This window comes from Ambystoma mexicanum, chromosome 9 (genome assembly GCF_040938575.1).
Source record: "Ambystoma mexicanum isolate Mex_15411 chromosome 9, UKY_AmexF1_1, whole genome shotgun sequence".
Taxonomy (NCBI): domain Eukaryota; kingdom Metazoa; phylum Chordata; class Amphibia; order Caudata; family Ambystomatidae; genus Ambystoma; species Ambystoma mexicanum.
The window spans coordinates 623057586-623084803 of NC_090931.1; the positions used below are offsets into that span (position 1 = coordinate 623057586).

A 27218-nucleotide genomic window follows, 5' to 3' on the forward strand; every position below is an offset into this window, starting at 1 on the left:
TGTTAATACTAGCCCACAGTAATTAACTAGCACTGCTTTAGTCTATACTAGCATTAGTCCATTGTAATTGATTAACAATGTCTCAGCCCCATCTCAGTAGCACCTACACTGCGACATGTCGCCTATACTGCCTAGCTCTCATGCCATACCACCCACACCCTTCCTTCCTGCACTTCTTACAGGCACACCATACCCACATACTGCGAGTGCCACATCGGCTCCCATCTCCGCACCTAGCCGCTCCATTATGCCCAAGCCACCACTGGAAATACACACCCTTACATACCCCCTACCCCTCCACCTGAAAAACCATAGGCTAGGTACCCGTTCTGCTTACATTCCAGCCTCTCAGGAAGGAACAAGTTACTTACATGTAACTGTTGTTCTCCAGCATGGGTCTGGCATGGATTCACATGCTCAGGAATATTCCCCGTCGTCGGGCTGGGAATCCACAGTAAAGAAAAAAATCAGTATCAGTTTTGTTTCTGATCTGTCTTTCTTAGTAGTAACCAATCACTGATCTCTGGGTCATACTGCCCCCAGCCAATGACTGCCCTCTTCCTAAGCCCCGCCTCTGGCAGCCATCCTCAGATTTTTTAGCACGCCAAGTGGCAGTATGACCAAGTGAAGAGCCGCAGAGGGGTAGGCGGGAGGGTTCGCATGTGAATTCATGCCAGACCCATGCTGGAGAACAACAGTTACAGGTAAGTAACTTGTTCCTTCTCCAGCATGGGGTCTGGCATGGATTCACATGCTCATGAATAAAGGAATACATAGCAGTATACACATGCACAACCACGGGAGGTGGCAACAGGCTCAACATTAAGCAATACAACAACTCAACATTAAGCATCTCTTACCTCCTCACCAGGCTCACCTTAAGCGAACAGGTTGCGCAGCACTGCTTGCCCGACCCTGGACTCCCGATCGACGCAGTAGAATCTTGTGAAGGTGTGCGTCGACCTCCACGTAGCAGCCCCGCAGATGTCCATCAGGGGCACACCAGACAGGAACGCCGTGGTAGCAGCGATCGCTCTGGTCGAATGGGCTCTCGGACGGCCGGGCAGCGGTCGGTTTGCCAACCGGTGACAATGCATGATGCAGCCGGAGAGCTATCTGGAAATGGAAGTCTTCGAGAGAGCCTTCCCTTGATTCACAGACCCAAAGTTTACGAATAGCTGTGACGTCTTCCGAAAACTCTTCGTGCGGTCCACTTAGAACTTCAGCGCTCTAGCTACATCCAGCGAGTGCAAAGTCCTCTCGGCCGGCGTCGAAGGCGACGGGAAGAAAACTGGTAGCACCAAGGGCTCGTTGAGGTGGAAGTCCGACGGCACCTTGGGCATGAAGGAGGGGTGCGTCCTAAGCACTACCCTTGTGTCATGAAAAGTCAAGTATGGAGCATTGCAAGATAGGGCCTGAATCTCTCCCACTCGTCGTGCAGAGGTGATGGCCACGAGGAACGCTGTCTTCCATGACAGGAACTTCAAAGGCGCCGAATGCATAGGCTCGAATGGGGTTCCCATGAGCCGAGCCTGGTCAGCACCACATTAAGTTCCCACGCCGGGGCAGGGGCCTTCACCGGCGGGAATGATCGGAATAGTCCCTTCATAAATTCTTTTACCAGGTGATGAGCCCACAAGGACGCCCGTCCCGTAGTCCTGGTATATCGGGAGATGGCAGCCCGTTTCATTTTTATGGAGGCGTGAGCCAGTCCAGCTTTGGCCTGCGACAGTAAGTATGGCAGCTCTTGAGGGGCCGTAATCCGCAGAGGGTTAATCTTCTGTGCACGGCACCAGACAGAGAACCTCTTCCATTTATGACTAACACTTGAGAGTTGAGGACGCCCTGGCTTTTGCAAGAACCTCTCTGCAATCAGCCGGGATATCGTACCCTCCGAACTCTAGTGCTGCAGGAGCCAGGCCTGCAAGTTCAGCGACTGTGGGTCGTGGTGTAGAATGGCGAGAAGATCCGCGTCCGCCGGCAGCCTGACTGGCGGGGACGTTGAAAAGTCCAGAAGGTCCGGGAACCAGACCTGCCTCGGCCACGCCGGTGCGACGAGGATCATCCTGCACCTGGACTTCTTGAGGCGAAGCAGCAATGGCAATGGAGGGAACGCGTATAGAAACAGGCCGTCCCAAGGGAACGAGAAAGCATCACCCATGCTCCTCGGCTGTGGGAACCTGCTGGCGAACCTCTGGCACTTGGAGTTCGTCGCCGTCGCGAACAGGTTGATCTGGGGTTTGCCCCATCGTTGGAAGAGTCGATCCACTTGATCCTGGCGCAGTTCCCAATCGTATATACGGGAGGGAGAGCCCAAACCAGACTCGGGACCGAGGGCTAGTAACAAATGTGTACAAAGAGGGGGGTTTGTCCTGACTGGAGAAGTCTAAGCTAGCTGCAGTTTATTTATTGCAGTGTAAGTTTAGAGACAGTATACTATCTTTAGGTGTCACAATTTATATAGCACTATACCTTTCACAGATGGGAAATATCCATTTGCATATCAGTCTTTGTCCCGCCCACATGCGCAGTGCAGCACCGAAATGCTATGGCAATTCCTCTCTGAACAAGAGTACCAACAGCAATAGTGCTTAGTGGCACAGCTTCACCTCACTGATGAGGCCCAACAAGGCTGAAACACATGTATGGGGTTGCTGTCGGTACTCTTGTTCAGAGAGGAATTGCCGTAGCATTTTGGTGCTGGACTGCCCATGTGGGCGTGACAAAGACTGATAGGCAAATGGATATTTCCCATCTGTGAAAGGTACAGTGAGCAAAACGCAGATGGCTGCGAACTCTCAATGTGGTTAACAACCACTGAACAGGTTATCATGCCTTGTTCTTCCGAGAGAGGGGCGCCTGCTACCTTTGTTGAATTCTAACATGAGCTAAGGCAATCAATTACAGAGGGCTGATGCTAAGCAAAAACGGAGGCAGTGAGAAAACGAATACAATACTGTCCACAGATGCACAGCACATGTGATGCAAGTATCAATGTGGAAGGTGCTGCAACTGGTACAGTGAGTAAAATATTTAAGGAACTGGCAGAGAGCCGTAGTTGGTATAGATGGTTCCGCATGTGATCCAGTGCTCATGTGGTCGGGCGCAACGGGTTCAGTACCGGTTGCTAGGTGGGTAAAGTTACAGGAAGCACAGGTGGATAGCAGTGCTGCTGTGAAGGTGTCTTAAAAGACTTGGATCAGGCAAAGTGGGGCAGGCGAGGTAGGCAACAAAGAATAGGGGCTCAGGCACTGTGGATGTGTAATGCTTTGATGTGCGACGTAAACCAAGAGATAAGGTGCACACAAGGTTTCACTTGCATAGTTTAGCTGGGGCGATAGTATTGATAGCCTTGAGGAGGCTTTGGTTGTAAATGTCAACTGACGCAGTGGGGTCTGGAGAGTTGTTTAAGATGAGTAGTATCAGGGTCAGTGTACCCTTCCCCAGGTTACTGTTTCCCATTAATGTGCATTGACCCTTATACAAACACTTTTGACACTTGACTATAGCCCATTACTGCTGTTATGGTGATGTGAAAACGCTCGCCTCCAAAAAGTAAATTTAAAAAGCAATTGGTCGTGAAAGCACACAATCTATTTGCTGACACCACTGAGGGTGAACAATCCTTACACTACTAATCGAAAGGTTGCACGGTCACTAACTAAAGTTCTTTCGATTGAGAGGAAGCTTAGCTTGCGATGAAATATAGGAGGCTTCCTAGATATTCGAGCCAATTCGTTTAGTTATTCTGTGAAATCGGTTTATTGGCGTATTGAGGTAAAGCAGTTTTCCATTATCCCAACTACCTGTAGGGACCCTGTATTTACAGTATAGATCTATTGGGGAGGCCAAAGCTTTGCAGGCCCTTTAATTCTTTGAAGTCTTTTTCATTCCTTTTAGTAAATGCTGCACTAAAACACTGTTTTTGCACGCTGCCAGCCATGTTGATTTCATGTTACCCAGTGAATAGGCAAACTAAGCCCAAATACTATCTTCGCAGGTAAACCATCTTGTACTACTGTCACCTTCTCGAAAGCCGGACTATTAACCTGACCTTGAGCTTTAATGTCAGAGACCTGCACCTTCAACTGCGTGGTGACAAAATGTTACATTCTCCTGTGTTTTTTTTTTTGTTTTGTTTTTTTGCTGTAAGAATGAAAGTGGTTTCCTGTTCCAAAATGTATTCAAATTAAATACTATCCTAACTTAAGTTTGAGGCATTAGAACGACTATGTGAAAGATATTTACATGGCTCTTATGAGCTGTGGTGCCATTATTTGAGCGTTGCGATGTCAGGGTTTGAGTTTCTGGAGTGCTTAATGTGAGTTTTAAAATGGTCTCGCTTCTGTGAATAACTTAATATTAACTAAATAGTTAATATTTTCTTTAAAATTCGACTGAAGTTATAACTTTTCCATTTAACAGTAACCCACCACTGAGCGAAGAGATGCTGCCCCCTGGGGAATGGATGTGCCATCGATGTACGATACGCAGGAAGGTAACTGTTCTGACTTCTCCCAAAGTTTCTAAATATGCAGTGTTTAGCAGAATTTCAAACTGACCATTAAAGTGCAATATTTTCTGCTTATTCCAGAATTTGAAATGAACTTTCTCCAGGAGAGAGAGAGGGAGAGTAGTAGGAGTTCCACATGCATGCCCCTTTTGCTTGGAGTAATCGTCTTCCATATTTGTGATACTTCTTGGGTGAGGCATGCGGTCAGTGGGAACTAGTTAGCTGGAGGAAGACTTGGCTAAATGAGTACTCATTTATAGTTTTATGTGGCAGGAATAAAAAGGGGATTGTTACATTTTTAGCAGTAACATGGTTGGTATTAATACTGCCTATGATTACCATCTGCACCAGTACAGCTTCACTACTGCTGAAATTAATCTTCTGCCTGAATCCTCTAAAATCTGCCTTGTGCGGCCAAGAATTTAGGAAAAAGCCCTCCACAATAGCCCTAGCTCAAAGCACGTGGCGATGACTAGTACAGTGGAACAAATGGAAACATTTGGCTGTAATTGGGCAGTACAGCCTTCAACATGTTTGCACCACATAATGAAACTAAGCTAAATAAGTTCATAATGCTTTTGCTGCCCCCTCCGCCCCATTGGGGATCATTCCTTATACATAGATTGTTGCACTTAAAAATGTGTTTAAATTGAAATGTATTTTTACTGTTATCGGTTGGCTTACCTATCTGCATTGGACCGTCGGGAGGATAATCCACATCACCTGAGCAGCATTCACTATGGCTAGTCACAGGTGCATCAGATCACCTGCACATCACTACAGAAGGCTGCCCACAGGGGAAAGCACATTACAGGCCGCAAAGCTGTGAAACAAATCACTGGACCAACATGTGCAGGAGCTGTTGATGCTTGAGAGTGTGGGAACTAATCCATTCATAATGTTCGCTCGTGGACACACACCAAGAACGAGATACCGGCACAGCGCTATTTTGGCCAAACCTTAGCCTTTCGTCAATAAGAAAATTGATGCGTGATGCAGGCTGCATTCTTCGGAAGAGGTGGCCTTGTCATCTTGTCCGCCCCCCTCCTCCACAGTGGTGGCTGCGGCCACTTTGCAGTCCAGGCCTGCAGCATCCTCTTCCACAACAATGGCTACTCAGGTTCTGGGAAAGGAGGATAAGCTCCTTGACTCCCTTGGGAGAAACATTTTTGCCAACTCAGCCTTGCAGCTCAGGGAGGCTAATGCCGAACTGGTGTTAGCGTGGGGCTAATATGCAGATGTGGAAGGTCTGTCGGAGTTTGAGGAGTTCATCCCGGTCGAGAAGCTGGAAGACTTTAAAGTGGGATTATCCGACGCCAGGTTTTTGGCCCAGGATCTCCTGGAGGCTGCGGCTCATCACGTAGACACCTTGGCTCGGGGCCTTATGCTGGGGGTTTATGCCTCACGGCAGGCGTGGCTGCATACCACAAAATTCTGAAAAGAAGTGCAAGACAAGGTGTTGGACCTTCCGTTCGATGGTAAGGAGCTCTTTCATTCTACAACGGATGTAGAGCTCACCAAGACGAAGGATAGCACTCAGACAGCTAAGTCCTTGTCGGTCCTTGTTGAGACCCCTTTCAAAACCCAGAGACCGTTGTCGCAAAGCCGACCCTCCTCTGGCTTTAGGGGCTTCCTTGACCGGAAATCTCGCAGAGTGGATACCCCTTTGGGGAATAACCGCCGTAGGCAACAACGGACTCGGTTTTTCTCCCGCTCCTCAGCCTCCTCCTCAGGTTCAGGTGGCAACACCACCGAAAAACCTAAAAAATGAGGGTTCTCCGCGCTCGCACGAGACCCCGGTGGGAGGACGCATTGTCTCTCATTTTGAAGCATGGCAGACCATCAGCGAAGACAGATGGGTCTCGTCAGTCGCTCGGGCGGACTTCCGCTTACCCCTACCTACCCTTGAACCCTCCTTTTCAGCTGTCGGGCTCGCCCTCCCTCAAGGCTGAGGTTCAGAAACTTCTGGACCTCAGAGCTGTCATGATGCCTACACCCGGGCATCCGGATCAAGCCCATCAGCCCCGGGAGCAGGCATCCAGATATTTAATAAAGCCCCGGCTGGGGGCTGTCTGTGTTCAGTCCTGGCGCCTTAGACGCCAGACTCATAGACTTTACTTACCTCATGCAGACCATGCTGCAAATGAATCCAAGCCAGCTTGAGGCCTGGATGGGACTATTTTACTACAGAGACTATTTTTTACTCGGGTGTGGTTCTAGGGACTTCTTACTTGGAACTACTTTGGAGGCTATTTAAACCACGCCCGAACAGCAGCGTAACGCTCACCGTGCCTGCAGTCAGCATCCAGTCTTCAGCCACGCCCGTCTCGAATCCAGAGCTGCTAGCAATAGAAGAACGAAGAAGGAAAGGTTTGAAAACAGAAATTATTTCAATCCTTACCTGAATTCCGGATCCATCACGTCTTCGGACTTGAAAAGGACATTATTCTACACGCGCCGCATCGCCAGCTGCAGCGCCGCATCGCCAGCTGCAGCGCCGCATCGCCAGCTGCAGCGCCGCATCGCCAGCTGCAGCGCCGCATCGCCAGCTCCGCGCCATACTCGCCAGTCCTCACAGCATTTTTCGATCCGGCGCAGCCTCCATCATTTTCTCCGCCGAATTCCACCATCTAGGGGACAAAAGAAACACAAGGTGAGCCGAGAGAGCCAACAAATACAACCTCTCCACCATAGACTTACTTAACAACCGGAGGCATTATTCTGTAACAAACCGCAACTTCTTACGCCACACCTGTAAGGAGAGAAACCAGCAATTTAAACGCACGCATCTTTTACCTGACAGTGTTGGGTAATACAGACTCTTGCCTGAACACCATCGGCTGCCACAAGACAATCTTCCCTTGGACCCAGCTGCAACACAAGAAAGCAATGTACAAGAGTGAACATCGGAGATATTGAACTCTTTGAACTTTATATATACGGGTTCTCGCCTGGAACCTCGGAGTCAATATTCATCTGGAACTCTTCCAACGCCTTCAAACCAGTGAAGTAACTGGTATCTATTCGCCCCTGCATTCTACGCAGGATGGAGAGCTCATCATTTACAAACATAAGGTGAGCTTACTGAAAGTGAATATCGGTGGTGATTAGTGGGGAGAACGGTGGGGTGCCATTACTAAAATCCACGGGTGGCTAAATCCCTTTCTCCACTTGCAGGAGAATACTTCTACGGGTCAAGCAGACGAGATTAGGTCGGTCCAGTCTGTCATCTCTGCACTACGCTTCACATTGGAGGAGGTCGCAGCTGTCCGGGTCGGATCGACGCCCTTGTGCGAGCCAGGTGAGCGTAACAGCTGTGGAACCCGTTCCCCTCGGGGAACGAGGTGAGGGCTTCTACTCCCGGCTGTTTACCGTGCCCAAACCCAGCCAGGCTGGCCTGCGTACCATCCTAGACCTTTCCCAGTTCATCTTGAATTTCTCTTGGGGTAGGAAAAGATTGATCACGCCCAGCCAGATACGGTCCTCCTTGCAGATGGGCGATTGGCTCAGTGTGGTGGATCTTCAGGATGCGTACATGCATATTCTGATTTGGAATCCACACAGGAGATATCTCCGTTTCTCTTTGGGAGAGAAGCACTTCCAGTTTCGAGTGCTTCCTTTTGGCCTCAGCTCGGCGCCGCGTGTCTTCACGAAGATGTCGGTGATTGCAGCCTATCTTCATCTGCAGGGTATCCATGTGTATCCGTATTTGGAGGACTGGCTCTTACGCAGCCCTTGTCTGTTGAAAGCAGCGGGCAATCTTCAGTCTTTCCTTCAGCTCCTGTTCCATCTTGGGCTGTCGGTGAACTGGCGGAAACCTTCCATGACAGTCTCGCAGGACTTGATTTTCCTGGGTTTTTGCTGGAACACAATCGACTGCAGAGTGTACCTGACCGGGGACAGGACGGCAGATCTGTTAGCCACGTGTCAGATGTTTGCGCAGTCTGAGAGCATGTCGGCCTGGTGGTTCCAGAGGCTTCTGGGCCTCATGGCCTCGTTCGTGTTGGCTCTTCCTCTTGCTCGTCTCAAGATGAGGCGGACCGAGATGGCTCTTCGGAGTTCTTGGCGTCAGGCTGTGGACCCGGATTCCAAGTTGATGATTATTCCGGCTTCCATGAGAGTGGACCTGGAATGGTGGTCATCTCTCAGCAACCTGTCGGTGGGTGCGGGGTTTCAGGACCCAGCACCTATGGTGATGAACACGACAGACTCCTCCCTCCTGGGGTGGGGTGCAAGGTTAGATCCTCTTCAGGTCTCGGATCTCTGGTCGCCTCAGGACAAGGTCCTCCACATAAATCATTTAGAGCTTCTGGCGATCTTCCTAGCGCTCAGGGCGTTCAGACCGATCATAGCCAACAACGTGGTCCGCATACGCACGGACAATGTGGTGTCTATGTATTACATCAACAAGCAAGGGGGAACCAAGTCTCCCCCTCTCGTGGACCTGTCCATCCAGATTTGGGAGTGGGCTGTGCTTCATGATGTTTGGCTGCTTGCAGTGCACATCCCGGGCCAGCTGAATGTCACAGCGGATGCCCTCAGACGGCAGACAGTGGTCAGCTACGAGTGGGAGTTGAAGGCGGAGGTCCTCTCATGGATTTTCTTGCGTTGGGGCATACCGGAGGTGGACCTCTTCGCTACGGTGGTAAACAAGACGCTTCCTCAGTATGCCTCCAGAGGGGGGCTGGAAGCCTCCTCTCTGGGGGGTGCTCTCGAGATTCCATGGCACAACATGAGAGCTTACCCTTCCCGCCTCTGCCTCTAGTCCATCGAGCAATTTGGAAGATGAACTCGGTGAACTGTTCCCTTCTACTCATAGCCCCGTGGTGGCCGGACAGGTTTTGGTTCTCAGAACTTCAACACCTGTCGGTGCATCCGCCGATCAGGTTACCAGTGACCCCCGATCTTCATCAGGGGGGAACAGCAGATGTGGCACCCCTCCCCACAATCACTCAGTTTGGCGGCATGGTGCCTGAGTTCAAGTCTTTAGAACATCTTAACTGCGGATAACATGCGTATTATCCAGGCAGCCAGGAGATCCCAATACAGAAGTAAATGGCTCAGGTTCTGTCATTGGTGTTTGGAAAAACAGTTGGACCCAAGGGGGGCTACGATTGACACGGTGCTGTCCTTCGTATCCTTCCTAGCAGAGTCGGGTGTTCACGTTCTGTCATGCAGAACTTACCTTTCAGCGGTCTCCGCTTATCTTTCTAAGGACCAAAGTTCTTAACTCTGTGTAATCCAGTGGTTAAAAGGCATTTTGCAGGCTTGACGCGCCTCTACCCTCCGATTCGTAGTCCGCACCGGCCGTGTGATCTAATTGTAGTCCTGACGGTGTTGTGCCATAAGCCTTTTGAACCAATGGCCACGGTGGACCTCCAGTACCTATCCTGGAAAGTGTCCTTTTTGGTCGCCGTTACGTTACGTCAGCGAGGCGGGTGAGTGAGCTCCAGGCCTTGTCGGTGGAGCATCCCTTTTTGGTCTCACAAGGATAAGGTAGTCCTACGGAGGAATCCTGCTTTCCTGTCGAAGGTGGTAACTGAATTCTATCTGAATCAGTCGATCTCTCTGCCGGTCTTTTTTCCGAACCCTACCTCAGAGGCAGAAAGGGTTCTGCATTGTCTCGATGTCACAAGGGCTCTTAAGTTCTATCTGGACAGAACTTCCGAGCTTAGGAGTTCTTCTCAACTGTTTGTGACTTTTGGTAACCCTCACAGTAAGCAGGCGTCTAAGGCGACTATTCCTCGGTGGATCGCCGCCTGCGTTACGGAGCCTTTCACCGTCCAAGGGCTGAAACCTCCTAAGGGTATTCATGCACACCTGGTGCGGGGCAAGGCAGCCGCGATTGCTTTTCAGAAATGTCCCCTGGGAGTCATCACTACAGCATCTACTTGGGCCTCCCCAGCTGCTTTTTGTAAGCAGTATTGTCTCGACAAGAGCTCAAGAGCTGATGCTCAGTTTGGTCAGGCTGTGCTGAAGAACTTTTTTCAGTAAGGGGTATTTCCATCCACCCGTAGTTCCTGTTAGGAGTGCTTGGGAATCTCCCATAAGTATGGAGGAAAAGGGACGTAGGAGTATAACCAGGTTACTCACTGTAGTGACCACCTTACTCACAGTCCATAGTCCCCTTTACTCCATACGCCCGCCTTCCGTCACCTCTAATAAGGTTCCTCTGTTATTGCTAATAGGTCTCTGACCTGGCAATAGAAAAGAACTGATGGGCGATGCGCGGGGCAGAGCCAAGGCGGGCGGGGTTATGGCCGCGTGCCGGGCCCGGCGCAAGAAAGCGAGGAAGGACACATTTTTGGAAAACGTTTTGGGATGCTTTTTACAAAGTGCTCCTGTCCCGTCCCACAGGACGGAGACATGTCCCAGTATGGAGGAAAGGGAATATGGACTAGGAGTAAGGTGGTAACGGCGGTGAGTAACCTGGTTATTGGCAAACTAGGCCAACATAATTAGGCCATCAAGTCTATTCCTGTTTTCACTGCGACACGCTTAAAGAACTGCTTGTTCATTTAAGTAATTGCACATATGCTTGAGCTAGATTCACGAACAGCCCTTTGAATATCAGTTCTTTCACCTTTTGGAACTAAGGAACCCTCAACTGGGCACATAAGTGTGCGGCAAAACAGTTGTCTGTGATATCCATGGCCATCATTTCCTTAATGCATTTTCCTGCATCATGAAAGCGTTTGTGTTTGCAACAGAAGTGGCTGACGGTTTGAGGCACACAGTTATTATTGTCTGACACATTGCAGGAAGGCAGTTGATATATAAACATATAAGAAATACTATTGCCAATACCATGAAAATGGATCGCAACTTCCACCCGAATGTTGTCATTGGGGTCCACGAGGATCTGCCAATATCTAATGTGCCTGTAGGGACGTGTACTTGGTCCACAATACTCTGGAGGTTTTTAATGGCATCCTATACTGAATGTGAGGTGTCTGGTATGAATGAACAACATCTTGTTTCGATAATTTGGCAAACGCCACCTTTCTCTGCCAAAATCGTATTGCATACTACTGTTTTGTAATGCTTCAAGGTGCACAGCTATCAACTCACCAGTGATATTAGCAAGGGTACCTGTTTCACTTATAGTGACTTCTAGCAGTTGTGACAGTATGTGTATATCTCTGGAGTTAAGAGAAGTGCAGTATCAGGGAATTATTGCTTTAAGAATATCCCTGATTACTTGAGGTCCATTATCTTCCTGTATTACATGACGCTTTTGTCATGAAGAGGAAACCAAGGGCTCTCGTTTACCTTGATAGGAGGCACCACAAACCCCATGTGGCATGGCCAGCCCAGTTAGAAGGTAACCACAAATAGGCATTGGTAGCACAAATAAAATATACTGATTCCCCTCAATATAGAGCCTTTGAACACCTTGGTTGGGAGGAGCAATGTATAGTTGGAGTTCAGGGAAAAGCCTATATTGTTTGTACCATTGCTGGAGATGCACACACTACCTAAGACAGTATTGTTCCTTATGTGGAGAGTTAGTGCATGGGAAAACTGTTGAGAGGCTTGATTGCTGTATGATGACAAATTCATAAATAAGTACCTTTCCTGCCATTCTCTAGGAAACGGGTCCATTAGTGTGAAAGGTTCCATTAGGCATGGTGACTCCCTCAGAACCCTCTTTTGTTTTTTTTTTTTTTTTGTTTAAGATTTTCATAAAGGTACTGATACTGGGTCCCTGGTGAGTTGCGCTTGGTGATGACCTGTTTTAGTGTATATGCTAAAGAAAAGGGGGGGCCCTCACCAAGCAACAGCTGTATGTATATGTAGCACATAACATGAGGTTGAGAATGGTAAAGGGAGCTACTGCAATGGGAGGACTTCGCCAACATAGGCTTGGTAATATAGACAGAAATAACAGTTGCGTCGATTGATGATTTCCTGTGTTATGTAACAGTGAAACAAAGGTATTCTCTATAATCCTTTCCCTATGATACTGCTGGATCGGGCACTGGGTGACACTGGAAACACTGATTACTGTACCAAACAAGGGTGGCGCTACATAATCTAGTAACCACCCACCTAACCACCCCTAACAGTAGTGAATATACGAACCCCTTAGAACAATACAATTTCCTATTGCTTTCGTTGACAGAAGCAAAGAGATGCACGGACCCTCTCTTGGGTGAAATGGCCATACACTCATGGTTTGGAATAGCTTGTGTATGGAGCAAAACAAAACAGCAAAATGAAATTCCAGCAAGACCGGTTTCATTGAGCTTAATTGCTCCTTGCAGTGTCTTTGTGCTACTGCACCCCTAAGTAGTCCATTAAAGTTGACAGTCTTGACGACCTGGCAGTTGTCCCTTGTGGAAAGAGGTTCCTTATAGTTACCTTGTTCGTAGATTGTACCTTGGCCCTTCTATTGTTGCAGCAATGTCTTTGGGGCAAGCTGCAACAATGTGAGTGTTAAATGTCTCAGCAGAAGGGCCGCTTTCAGCACCGGATATGGCAGGCAATGGCGTGGGTAACAGGGAAGATGGTGCTAGTTTTATATGTGAAGCGTGAACCCTATGCTTGCAGCCATGACATTTCACAGCTGAGTGGCGAGCAATACCTGCACAGGTCCTTTCCACCTGGGCTTCAGTCCTGATGCTCACTGAAAGTTCTTTGTAAAGACCCAATCACATGCCTGGAAGCAGTGTCCTGCCCCTCCAACTGTGTTGGTAGACAATCCGCAACCTGTTTGCAGAGAATGAACAGTTTTTTAGTGAACTCTTTACAGTAGTCGATTAACAGCAGATATAGCACATTTTTCAGTGTCTTTGGATTTGGCACACCGTATACATTTTCTGGGCAGCCTATGAGTACTTCGTAGGGAGACAGTTCAACACCTGAGTGCGTAACAGTTTTTATGGAGAATGCTTGTGCGAGTGCTTCTACTCATCCTAGGGCACTGCTTCTACAAATCTTGGACAGCAGATTCTTCAAAGTGAAGTTTCTCTCCACCAATTCCCTTGCATGGGGATGATAAATTCCATGGAATTTTTTGCTGTATGCCTAATGCTTTACACACTAATTCCATTGTGGTATTAACAAAATTCACACCATTGTTGCTCTAGACAGTTGGAGGCAGTCTAAATCTGGGATAAATGCCCCTTTACAAGTATTTTAGCAGTACTTAATGCTGTATTGTCTTAAGGGGAATGCTTCTACCCATTTGCTGAACATGCATACTATCACTAACAATTTATTTTCCTTGACAGGGAGGCAATTTGATAAAATCCATTCGAGGGGATTGGGTCCTCCGACGTATTCCATATCTATGACATGTAATCACCACAACTGTGCTGCTTCGGAAACTTTTTCGGCGTCAGCGTCCTGCGTCGATGACGTTGATGCGCCGTCGTCGAGGACCTCCTCCGACGTCATCCGATGTGATAAGTAGGACGCACGACGCCCATAGCCTCAGTTCCGTTTTTTCCGCGAACGTGTTGCTTCGTGTTTCTCGGTTTAAACGCCTCGACTCTTTGGAGTTCTGTTCTTCTTGGTTCTTCGGACCTGTTCGTTTGTGAAATTCCTTCAGAAGATGTCTTCTTCGTCTTCGACCCCGCGTCCGGGTTTCAAGAAGTGCGGGGAGTGTGGGTCCAAGATGTCGGTGACGGACTCGCACGACGCCTGCCTCTGGTGCCTCGGGGAGGCCCACGACACGGATGACTGTATCGACTGCCAGTCGCTCACGTCCAAAGCCTTACGCGAACGTAAGAAGAAGTTGTCGGTAGGTCGGGTGTCCAAGCCCCGGAAGTCGAAGTCTGCGGGGCTTTCGACGGATGATTCGAGGGGTGACTCTCCGTGTCATCGTCGGAAGTCTCGTGGGTCTCCTTCTGGGAGTCGGTCTCGCCACTCCTCAGCCTCTTTGAGGCATTCTCGGAAGCGCCGACACCGGTCGTCTTCCAGGTCCTCTTCGGAGGGCTCTGCCCGGCACGTCGCTTACCCCTCCAGCCGTGCGACGCCGGAGGAATGGGCTTCCTTTGGGAAGAAGATGCTGGCGATTCTTGAGTCGCAGGGTACTCAGCCGTCCGCGCCCCCGAGTGGGGCCGGTCGTGTAAGGTCAAGAGACACCGCTCGCAAGAGTGGTCGGCACGAGTCACGGGAGAGGTCCCGTTCGGACAAGGGGACTCGTTCTCGACGTACCCGTTCCAGGTCCCGGTCCTTGACGCGTTCGAGACCGTGTGCACCTGTGAGGTCTTCGAAGAAGGCATCGACGTCTGTGGCGTCGAGGGCGTCGACAGGCTTTCTCGAGGCTCTGGCTCCGAGGAAGTCGTCGATGCCGTCGACGCTCAGGTCGTCGAGGGACACGCTCGGGGCTCCGGCCTCGAGGGCTGTGTCGACGCCGCCGATTCTGGAGGCGCTGCATCTGACGTCGACGCCGATTTCCTCGACGCCGATCCTCTCGGCGCCGATGCCGGTTCTCTCGACGCTTGCGCCGATTCGCTCGACGCCATCGACGCCTTTCGTGTCGGAGGTACCCCAGGGCACGGGTGCACCCCCTAGGAAGGCTCTGGTTAAGAGCAAGCACTCTCGAGTGCCTTCTTTTCGCCACCTGGACTATATTTCAGAGGCGGATGAGGATTCTGATGGCCTGGTTCCTAGTCGGGTTCTGGATGAAATTGTCTCGGGCCATAGTCAGTTTGACGAGTTGAGACAGTCACTGCATGATGCCAGTGGACTGGACACCTCTCCGGAGGTGGAGTTTTGTAGGCCTGAGCCTGGCTCTCGTGCTGATTCCTCGTACCGGCGCCTTATGGCTAGGGTTTCTGAGTACTTGGGATGGTCTGCTCCCCCAGGGGAGTTTGTGCAGGATGATCTGACAGACATCCTTGATGTTGGTCCCCCAACTGACCCGGTTCTGCCGTTCCATATGGCTTTACAGAGAAGGGTGGCGGCGGCTTGGACTGCTCCGGAGAGTCTCCCGGCGGTGGGTAGATCCTTGTCGCGAAAATACCGTCCAGCCAGTGGCGACCCCTGCTACTTGACCAGGCACCCCACTCCGGAGAGTTTGGTGGTGCAGGCGGCCACGGCCCCGGCGAAGCAGGCGTCGTACCCTACCATCCCTCCTGATAGGGACGACAAACGTTTTGGTGGCTGGGCGAAGAAAGTGTTTTCTTCTGGTGGTATGGCGCTTCAGGCGGCCAACTCCATTTGTGCCTTGTCACGTTTCACGCACACTCTGTGGAACTGTGTTGCGTTAGCGGCTGAACATATTCCCGAAGGGGACGAACGGGATGGTTTCCTTGCTTTGGTCCAAGATGGTAAGGATGCCATGTGTGAGTCCGTTCAGTCGGGTTTGGACTTAGCTGAATGCGTCAGTAGGTCCATGGCGGCGAGCACCGTGATACGCAGGTTTGCGTGGTTGCGGAAGTCGGGGTTTGCTCCTGATGTGCAGTCCCGGCTCCTCAACATGCCCTTTGACGGTGAACACCTTTTTGGCAGCAAGGCTGACGAGAGCCTTGAGAGGTTGCAGACCTCAAAAGCTGCAGCAAAGTCGTTGGGCGCTGCAGTTCGCCAACCTCTGCCTTTTCGTCCTAGGGGACAGCAGTGGAGGGGTGGTTCCTTTCGCTATTACTCATCCTTCAGTAAAGCGAGAGGAGCTGGCAGTCAGAGGCCAACGCAGGGGTACCAGAGGTGGACGACAGGGTACCCGTGGTGCCAAGGCCGCTCGGGCAGTTGCCTCTTTGCCCTCAGGTAACGCCGCAGCCGCTCCCACTCAGTCGTGAGGCCATGTCCCATGGTTCGCCGGTTGGGGGAAGGCTGGCGCAGCATCTTGTAGAGTGCAAGCCATTACTTCAGATGTGTGGGTTCTGGAGATCATAACCCACGGCTACGGTCTTCCTTTTCGGCACAGGCCTCGCGACAATCCACCGGGGAACCTCTCTTTGCAGAGTCCGGATCCGCTCCTTGCGCAGGAAATTCAAGCCCTGCTGGAGAAAGGCGCCATAGAACTGGTGCCTGTAGCGGAGAGGAACAAGGGATGGTATTCCCCTTATTTTTTGGTTTCGAAGAAAGACGGGGGATTGAGACCCATCATGGACTTGCGTGGTTTGAACAAACTCCTCAGGAAGGACAAGTTCAAGATGGTTACTCTCTCTCAAGTCCTCCAGGCCCTTCAGCTTCAGGACTGGTTGGTGTCACTCGACCTCAAGGATGCTTACTTCCATGTGCCGATCCATCCCAAGCACAAGAAGTACCTGAGGTTCGCGGTTGGCGACTCGCACTTTCAGTTTCGGGTCCTGCCGTTCGGATTGACCTCCGCCCCGAGGGTTTTCACCAAGCTCATGGTGGTGGTGGCAGCGCATCTCAGGCAAGGGGGATTCACGTCTACCCCTACCTGGACGATTGGTTGATCAGGGGGAGCTCTCCCGAGCAAGTCCTGGATCATCTATCGGTCACCTGTCGCTCCCTTCACAGGCTGGGCTTCTCCCTCAATTTAAAGAAGTCCCATTTGACGCCAACACAGCGGCTCCAGTACATCGGAGCAGTGCTCGACACTTCCCTGGGGCAGTGTTTTCCTCCCCAGGTGAGGGCTCTTCACATTCAGCAGATGGTGCACAAGTTTCAGCATGCCCCGACGCTCCCAGCGTTCGAGTTCTTGAGGTTGCTCGGCCTCATGGCATCCTGCATTCTTCTGGTGCCAGAGGCTCGCCTGCGGATGAGATCTTTGCAGTGGGCACTCAAGACGCAATGGTCGCAGTCCTCCGGCAGGATGTCGGACTCGATTCAGGTGCCGTCCTCGGTCGCCCGGGACCTTCTGTGGTGGGCCGTCGAAGGCAACTTGATGAAGGGGGCTCCATTTTGGCTTCCCTGGCCGGAGGTGACGATCGTGACGGATGCATCCCTCACGGGATGGGGAGCTCATGCCAACGGGCTGACAGTCAGCGGTCGTTGGTCTCCGTCGGAGTCCAGACTCCATATCAATCTGTTGGAGCTGAGGGCCGTCAGGCTAGCCCTGAAGGCTTTTCTGCCGTCTGTGCGAGGGAAGAATGTCCTGATCCTGACGGACAACACAGTGGCCATGCACTACCTCAACAAAAAGGGGGGGCAGGGTCACTTCCTCTGTGCAGAGAGGCGATGCAGCTCGAGTTCTGGGCCATCCAGCAGGAAGTTTCGATCTCGGCAGTTCATCTGGCCGGAGCCGAAAACGTGACGGCGGACGCTCTGAGCAGGCAGAGCGCGATCTCTCACGAGTGGGAGTTGGCTCAGGAGATTCTCCTGGAGATCTTCGCCCTTTGGGGGACCCCTCAAGTGGATCTCTTCGCCTCCAGTGTCAACCGGAAGTGCGAAAGGTTTTGCTGGCGGGAATTTCCTCCAAAAGGAGCCTTAGGAGACGCGTTCGTGGTGGAGTGGTCATTCCCGCTGCTGTACGCGTTTCCTCCAGTCCCCGTCATCCCGCAAGTGCTGTGGAGGTTACGGAAGTTCGGTTCCCAGATGATCCTCATTGCCCCGGCGTGGGCTCGGAGGACGTGGTACCCGGACCTTCTCGACTTATCCATCTGCCCTCCACGTCGTCTTCCCTACCGAGACGATCTGCTCTCACGGGAGGGGGGTCAGGTTCTCCATCCAGAGGTCAGATCCCTCAACCTTCACGCTTGGCTTCTGAAAGGTTGAGGTATAAGGATTGGGACCTCCCTGAGGACGTGATGGAGGTGTTGCTTTCGGCCCGAAGGCCGGCAACAAAGTCTCTGTACCGTTGCCGTTGGCGTAAGTTCTGCGACTGGTGCAGAGTTCAGAATGTGGATCCTTTTGCATGTGACATCCCCATGGTTCTGTCCTTTTTACTTTCTTTGGCCCACAGGGGCTTGCAAGTGAGTACCGTTAAGGGTTACCTGGCGGCGCTGTCCATCTTTAAGCGCTCGTCTGAAGAGTGTTCTTACTTTAAATCCCTTTGATTTCACAGTTCCTGAAAGGGCTCACTAATGTGTTCCCTCCGTCACCTTTCCTACTGCCCGGTTGTGATTTAAAACTTGTTCTTAAGTTTCTTATGGGTGCTCCGTTTGAGCCTTTACATTCTTGCCCTTTGAGGCTGTTAACTCTGAAAACTGTGTTTTTAGTTGCGGTTACTTCCGCTCGCAGAGTGAGTGAGTTACAGGCACTTTCAGTTAAGCCTCCCTTCACTGTATTTCACAAGGACAGGGTTGTCCTTAGAGTTCGTCCTTCTTTTCTTCCGAAGGTAGTGACGGAATTTCATTTGGCCCAGAAGGTTGTTCTTCCGGCATTCTATCCTCCTCCGCATCCTGGTAAGGAAGAGGAGAGGCTCCATAGGCTTGATCCTAGGAGAGCTTTAAGCTTTTATGTTTCACGCATGTCCCGGGTCAGAGTGGATGATCAACTCTTTATTGGTTACGCTGGAAAGCGTTTGGGGCAAGCTGTGACGAAACAGACTTTGTCTCGCTGGATTATTTTGGCCATCTCGGAGTGCTACCGTTTGGCGGGTAAGGACCCACTGGCTGGCTTGCGGGCCCATTCTACCAGGGGTATGGCTGCGTCTACTGCCCTGCAGAGGGGTGTTCCTATTCGCAACATCTGTGATGCAGCCACCTGGGCTTCAGTACATACATTCGTACGTCACTATTCCCTTGATTCCATCCGAGCACAGGATCTGGCCTTTGGCAAGGCGGTCCTTTGCTCTGCTATTTGATTGGCTATTCTACATTTTGATTCTAAATTCTTTCCCTCCTCCTTGCTTTGGTACTGCTTTGGGAGTCTGTCATAGATATGGAATACGTCGGAGGACCCAATCCCCTCGAAGAACAAGTTACTTTCTTACCTGGTAACGTTCTTTCGATGGGATGGTCCGACGACGTATTCCACATCGCTCCCGCCCTGCCTTCCCCGCTACAGAATTTCTTTTGCGATTGCAGCTTACGTTCCGCAAGGCTTTGTGTCTGACTGGCAGTTGACTTATGTCACACGTTCTGGGGGAAAAAACTACAACTGAGGCTATGGGCGTCGTGCGTCCTACTTATCACATCGGATGACGTCGGACGTCGGAGGAGGTCCTCGACGACGGCGCATCGACGTCATCGACGCAGGACGCAGACGCCGAAAAAGTTTCCGGAGCAGCACAGCTGTGGTGATTACATGTCATAGATATGGAATACATCGTCGGACCATCCCATCGAAAGAACGTTACCAGGTAAGAAAGTAACTTGTTCTTTGTAACGCTTAAGAGGGAAATTCAGGTGGCCGAAAATGTCCCTTTTTGGAGCTCCCTCACTCTTCCTAATGTTATAGGACACACATACTAAACAGTTTGTACAAAAAGCAACCATGACTGGTATTGGCTTAGTGTTACTCCACACTGTAGTGAGCATCTTGTACATTCCCTCTGAGAGTGGCCATGAGCATAGTTCGACATTAGGGGTAAATTAAATGCATGTGTGGCAATTTCTGTTTTCCCTCATCTTGCGTGTCTAGCTAACCAACCATCTACATATTCCCAGTCTGTTCCCATTTCTCTAATTCTTGGGCAGTAGCCTCAGACTGAGTTTTATTGTCTGACGTGTCAAATATCAGTGTCTTCTTTTTGTGCTTTGCAGACATATATAAGCGATACAGAAGACTGAGCAGTTGCTTTGGCAGTCTGATCAGCAAAGCATCGACTTTTCCTATATCTACAATTGTTTTGTGTGCACTGCATTTAGTGATGGTCCATTTCTTTGGTAATGTCAGGGCATTCAATAATTTCAAGATCAAAAACCATGTTGTATTTTTGTGTCATGCAAAGTCAGGAACCCTCTTTCTACCCTTAGGCGACCAACATTGTGTGCTATGCCAAAAGCATACTTGCATATGTGTAAATGTTTACCGTAAGTCCTGCACAGAGTTCACATGCTCTGGTAAGGGCACTAATTTTGGCTGAATGCTGAGGAATCCTACAGGTTTCAACTACTGTAAGTTCTAATGGCATATGCTGCTACTGTAGAGGTGCCAACTGGTAATTTAAAACAAGACCAATCTACATACAAAGTACTGTCCAGCTATTCGACCGGGACGTCCACCAGATCCACCCATCCCTTCGTCTCTTCATCAGTGGTTAGTACACAATGATGCATTTCAACAGAACCATCAGAAGGGATGGGTAGCAGGGTGGCTGAACTTGGGGTATTAAAACGCTGAATCTTAATGTGTGGTGGCAATAATGTCAATTCATACCTGGTAAGCCTGGTATTCGTTAAATGTTGGGGCTTGGTTTTATTCATCAATATGTCTATTGCATGAGGGACTAAGAGTGACAGGGTGTCCTAACAATATGGCATCTGCTGGTTTCATGGGGAATGCTGCTGTAGCAGCACCTAGCAGTTTGGTAATGCCGTTGGTACTGGATCAAAAGGGGAGGAAAAATATGCATATAGCCTATTTTTGCGTCCTTTGAGTTGGTACAGACAGCGCACAGCCTTAGCTTTCATGCACAAACACGGTTAAAGGGTTTTGTATAGTCAGCAGTACCCAAAGCAGGTGAGTTACGAAGTGCTGATTTTAGTATGTTAAAGCTTTCCTGCTGAGCAACAGTCCACGGCAAACGAATAAGAGTGTTGCTCGAGGTTAGTTCTAGCAATGGTTAAGCCAGGAGGGAAAAATAAGGGATCTGCTGCCTACAGAATGTTATCCCTAGAAACCCTCCGACGTCTTGCTGTGTGGTTGGGACAGCTATTTTCATAATGGCTTCCAAGCGCTGCAGATGCAGACGTCTCTACCCCTTTGACCATAGATGTCCCAAATAAGTGACATGTGTCTTACAAAACTGTAACTTACTTGGAGATACTTACTGTCCAAGGGGTGCTAGGAACCGCAATAGACTCGCTATGCAATATGCACATTTCTCTTGTGTCGGCTGCTGTTGAAATATCAACATATTGCAAAAGCACCTTATGAGTGGTTGGAGCGAACCCATCCAATTGCGTCTTTAAAGCTTGGCTATAAATGCTCGACTTTCAGTGTATCCCTGTGGTGCTCTACAAAAAGTATACGATCACCCTTCAACATTAAAAGCAACTTTGTGGATTGGAATGCTAAAGAAGGCATTTTTAAGATCAATGATAGTAAAATATTCCACAGAGTGCCGAATTATAGTAAAAAAAAGGGAGATCATGTTGGGGACCATAGAGACCTGTTGAACTACTATTTTATTAATGGTGCAGAGATCAATTCTAATCCTCCTCTAGAATCTGGCCTTCCCTCACTTCGCTTGTGTATGGGTAAAATAGGATTGTTACATGGACTACCCACTTTTTCCTTTACTATCCCCTTTGTTAATAAGTCCTGTATTTCTGATTTGATCCCTTCCAACCCTCCCTTTGCCATCTCATATTGGGATACTCTGGGTAACGGCGCCGCTTGTTTTACTCTGATTTTAATAGGCTCCATTACCATACATCCTACATCAGTAGAGCCAGTGGCCCAAATAACATTGTTCATTTTATTTTAATGTTTGGGGCCATTCTTTAGTGGCATTAAAAAAGCACTTTGAGAAGGACTATGCAGAACACATCAAATATTCTACATCAGTCAAGAAATAAATGATAGCATGCAAGAGCTTAAGTAGATCCATGCCCAACAAATTCAAAGCACATTTACCCGTAACCACCAGCGGAGCATTACAAGCGATAGTACCAATGGTTCCGATATTGGACTTTTAATAGGTTCATTTGTGAAACCCACTGATGGATTAATATTCCTGGAGAGGGGAATGGAAGACACTATTTTGTGTGATATCTATGTGTTGGAGACACCGGTATCTAGCAAGAATTTAGCCTGCTTGCAGTGTATCGCCAACAAATGGCCCCTTAGCATCTACAGGGATACGCAAGCGTCTTTCCCTCTCCTGGGCAGCCCTATTTCACAGTGTCACCCACTGTATAGTCCACATAATATTCCCCAGCCGAATACTGCTGACACTGTCATGGGTCATAATAATTGAGCTGATCGCTATTCCCTTCTATGCCCCACTATTCCAATGCCGCCATCAGCCTTTATAAATGCTCCCATTGACATGCTGCGACTCCATGATTGGCCACAACCTCTTCTCCTTAGCGGACATTCTCGGATCCAATGATCCTCAGCCTTACAATAGTGACAACCCGTCTCCACTAGTGTTCCACCACCTGGTGGCTTGATTAATCTTCCTCTATAGATGCCTTTTCCTCTGTTTCCCCTACTTCTTCGGGAAAAGCCTGTTGCATGAATGCTCTGGTCTTTAACGCTCTCATTTCCCCCCCCCCCCCCCCCGCTTGTCTTTAGCATGGCTATTTGCATAATACCTAGTGGTCAATATTTGAGCAGCAATTTGGGTTGACAAGGTGGGCTTGTATGTCTGAATGTCATTTTTTAAGTGAGGTAAAAACCCTTCAACAGATGGGTAACAGAACGCCTTTTGCTCTCTGGGATAGACTTATCTATCCCACTAAATGAGGTAAAAGCGTCTTCCTTTCGTGCAAAATATTTTCAACTGACTCCCCTTCTGTCTGCATCGTTTTGCTTATCCAAATTAAGTTGCTTGCTGGGAACCACTTGCTGGATACGTGGTTTCTGATGCTTGTTAATCTGCTTAGAATCACATGCTGTGCATATGGTCTGACATCCAGTGGTAACCGCTGAGTATTGGATCTCGTCTTTCGGGGCTGAAAGGGGATGTCGGCATAGGCGTGTCTGTAACACTATCCCTATCGTGACGTGTAGTGTACCCAAAATCCCTCACGTGCCGAGGTCCCTCGGATTGTTTTTTTCCGCCCAGATAACTGGGCGCTCTATAGCGGAGCTCTTACAAGAGACATTGTTTATCTTTACCGTCGGTTATTCCCCGTTAAGTCACTTCGGTCACAAGAACATCTTCGACGAAGACCACGGGGGATTCGTGTACGGCTGTGGTTTTCGGCGCCTAAAATCCAGCGGCCGGATTTTCCACGTGGTCGGGCCCTCTGGCCAACCTATACAGTAGGGAGAGTGGGGTCGGGGTGGCCATATTGTCGGTATGTCTTTCCTCCTTTCCCCTCTTTTCCCTTTTGGTCTGGTCATCCTTCCCTTTAGCTATGGAAAGGACTCCTTTTAGATTCTGCCCTAAGTGTAGGGTCAGATATCCCTCGAAGGACGAACACAGGACGTGTAACGCCTGTCTCCCCCCCCCCCCTTTAGAGAAGCGGTGTGCAGACTGCAAACCCCTTCGGCCGAAGACCCTTAAGGAGCGCCGTGTAAATCGGTGGGCCGCGTACAGAATGTCGCAGGGGGGAACCCCCTTCCCCCACCGCCACACTCGTTGAGAATGACAGGGGGGGGGGTACCTCGGATGACCAAACAACCGTTGCGGATGTTATAGTCCTTGAGGCGGACACTTCTAGGTCCGCCACGCCCGTCCCTGACCCTTTAAGGCCTGACTCCGGTCTCGCTAAAGGGACAAAACCCGGCGACAGGGGCGTACAAACGCAAACCACCCCTACACCGTTTTCGACGTCTTTGTCGAAAAAGGTGAAAGCGCCAACAGGGCCGCTGAAAACTTCGCCGGTTTCCTCGGATCGTTCAGATCCAAAGCCTTCCCCGCATCCGCAGCAGCGTCTTGCGACTGGGCAATGAAAATCAAGTAAGGGCGCTACTCCAAAAACTTCACATGTTGAAGCGCGGCAATCCGACGCTGAGACGGTCCCGAAGGCCGCTGTAGGCCCGAAAACTACGGCTAGGCCTCTACCCGTAAAAACCAACCGCTAGGCCTTCTAGCGCAGCGGAAGGTAGTACAAATACCAATAGACCATCGGAACTACTGTTTCACGCCGATTCGGTGACTATCGAAAGCAGCATCGAAAGAATTACAGCGGCGTGGGTCTTATCCCGTTTCCGCCTAAAGTTATGGGACAAGCCGCAGAAAAAGTTTCAGATGCGGATTGGGATCCTGATTCTTGCGATAGTCCAGAGCCTATTTCCGACACCCTAAGAGACTCTTTTCGACGCGTAAGGCGGATAACGCCGTCCTTCCACCCGTAGGCCCGCTTGGGTCCACTAAATGGACTACAGAGAAGTTTGAAGGGTGTATGGATCGGCTGGAGAAGATTATCAGTTTTTCTAATCATCATCCCCCAAAAAGGTCTCTGGTAGACCCTAACCTCCAATTTCCTTCTCAATTTCAAGAAGATCAGTCTTCTGCCTGCGTTCAGCAGGAAGTCCTTGTTCACATGGACATATATAGGGACATTTATAATGAAGAGGAAGAAGCTTCATTTCTACAAAGTTATGAAGAAGACCAACAGGATACATACAACTGGGAAGAAACACAGCAGGAAGGTCAGGACACAGCAAGATCAGGACATTGATGTTTTGTGCCTGGATTCTCCTCTGTCCACTCCGGCTCGCCAGGCCTCACCTGTAGATGACCAAATGGCATACAACTCCATGTTCAAAAAAGCAGCTGAATACTTTAAAATTTCCACTCAAGAGGCTGTGCCTGAGCAAGATTTTGTAGAAGATATCCTTAAGGAGAAGCCTCCATTTAGCCAGGCCATCCCCCTCTTTTCTCCTATTAAGAGAAGGGTGGCCCCCTCATTGGTATCACCAGCTCAAACTCGGGCAGTGAACCCAAGAGTCGAAAAATTATTTTGCCCTTCCCCTTCCGACCCTCTATACATTAGAGGCACACCGTCCCAGATTCACTGGTAGTGACTACCACTCGGAAAAGGGCAGGGGTACCCCTTGCCACGGGGGAATCACCACCGGACAAGGAATCCAAGCGACTGTATGCTCTAGGCAAACGTGTCACTTCGTCGGCCTCATACACTACGCGGATTGCTAATACCACACTATTGGCAAACTATGCTGACGCTCAATGGAACTTGCTCCAGGAAAGCCTCCAAGAGGTTCCGGAACCCACCAAATCAAAGCTTCTCTCCATTGTAATGGAGGGAATGCAAGTTAACAAGCATATGTTCAAATACACCCTGGACCTTGCGGAAACAGCATGTAGGTCTCTGGGCCAAGGCACCCTACTTAAGACACGCTTGGCTGCGTACCTCAGGTTTTAAACCGGAAACCCAAGCCTCCCTCATCAATAAGCCCATTGAGGAATCTAACCTCTTCGGAAAAGCAGTGGATGAAGCCTTGGAAACAGCCAAGAAGGAGCATGAGACTCTGAAGTGTCTGCAGCAGATCACACAGAAACCTCCCCCCGCCCCAGAGGGACAATAATTGTCGGCGGTCCTTTCGAGGGCAAGCCCGTGCTGGTCAAAACTATGGCACGGGGAACTTCAACACAGGACAAACTTCAGGAAGCCCCGCATACTACCCCTCAAGGGGTCAGAAACATGGCAAAAGCAGAGGTAGAGGCCCCAATCCCAGAAGAGCCACAGCCTCTGAAATGACCACCAAATCCAGGTCCCCTACCATGCCACCCCGGTCGGGGGGCGATTAACATCTTTCCTCATGGCATGGGAGGGGATCACTTCAGACCAGTGGGTAATAAAGACGGTCGCCCACGGGTACTGCGTGGAATTCGCTTGACCTCCACAATTCAGACCGCCGCGCTCACTGCATCTTTCACCGGACCATCTGCAGATCCTGAATCAAGAGGTTGAAGCACTGCTGGGAAAGGACGCCATAGAAGCCGTCCCTATTCTTCAGGTCAATGAGGGTATCTATTCAGTGTACTTCCTTGTACCCAAAAAGGATCTCACCATGTGCCCTGTTCTAGACCTGCGCCCAGCGAACAAGTTTATAAAACCCCAGAAGTTTTGCATGGTAACACTACAAGAGGTGATCCCAATGCTGAAACAGGGGGACAACATGGCAACATTGGACATGAAAGATGCATACTTTCATATTTCAATGTTGCCAGCACACAGGAAATATCTAAGGTTCATGATCGAGGACAGGCATTACCAATTCAAGGTACTATCCTTCGGCATCGCCTCGGCGCCAAGGGTGTTTACCAAAGTCCTGGCAGTGGCTGCAGCGCACCTGCGCAGACTGTCGGATCTAGTTTACCCTTACCTCGATGACTGGCTCATCACGGGGGACTCATTCGACGCATGTTTTTCGAACACCCAAAAAACAGCAGATCTCCTCTTCAGTCTGGGTTTCTCAATCAACGAAAAGAAATCCAGTCTAGTCCCTAGTCAAACAAAACAATTTCTGGGAGCTCTTATTCGGACGAAAGACTGTCTCGTCTTCCCCTCCAATGAGAGGGTTCAGAATATGCTTTTTCAGATCCCTCAATATGTAGCCAGTCAGGAGGCGACGGTGCGCAAGGCAATGCGCTTGCTAGGAATGATGGCGTCATGCATATACTTGGTTCCCCACGTGCGGCTGCGCATGCGTCCCTTGCAAGAGTGGCTCAACAGACAGTGGTGTCAGGACAGCGGACAATGGAAAGATTTGGTAATTGTCTCGCCAGCCCTCGTTCTCTCTCTGCAGTGGTGGTCAAGAGAAAACCTCTTGAAGGGGAAGACCTTCACCACCCCTGCAGTGGAAGCCACTCTCACTACAGAGGCATCTCTCACAGGGTGGGGGTCTCACCTGCTTCAGCAGACAACTAATGGAGTTTGGTCCCCTCAAGTAGCGTCCAACCATATAAACTTACTGGAGCTATTAGCGGTGTTCAAGGCTCTGAAGGCCTTTCAAGTGCAACTGCAAGGGAAGACAGTGCTAATTCTAACGGACATCACTACAGTCATGTATTACCTGAACAAACAGGGGGGAACTC

At 49.9% G+C, this 27218-nt stretch overlaps 1 protein-coding gene across 1 annotated transcript in view; it reads left to right on the plus strand.

Moving 5' to 3' along the window:
* Positions 1-27218, plus strand: part of PHF12 (PHD finger protein 12) — a 689998-nt gene that overhangs the window by 88680 nt on the left and 574100 nt on the right. Inside the window, exon 3 of the mRNA XM_069615300.1 lies at positions 4426-4498. Coding sequence (XP_069471401.1) covers positions 4426-4498 — 73 coding nt within the window. The remainder of the gene's footprint in view (positions 1-4425; positions 4499-27218) is intronic.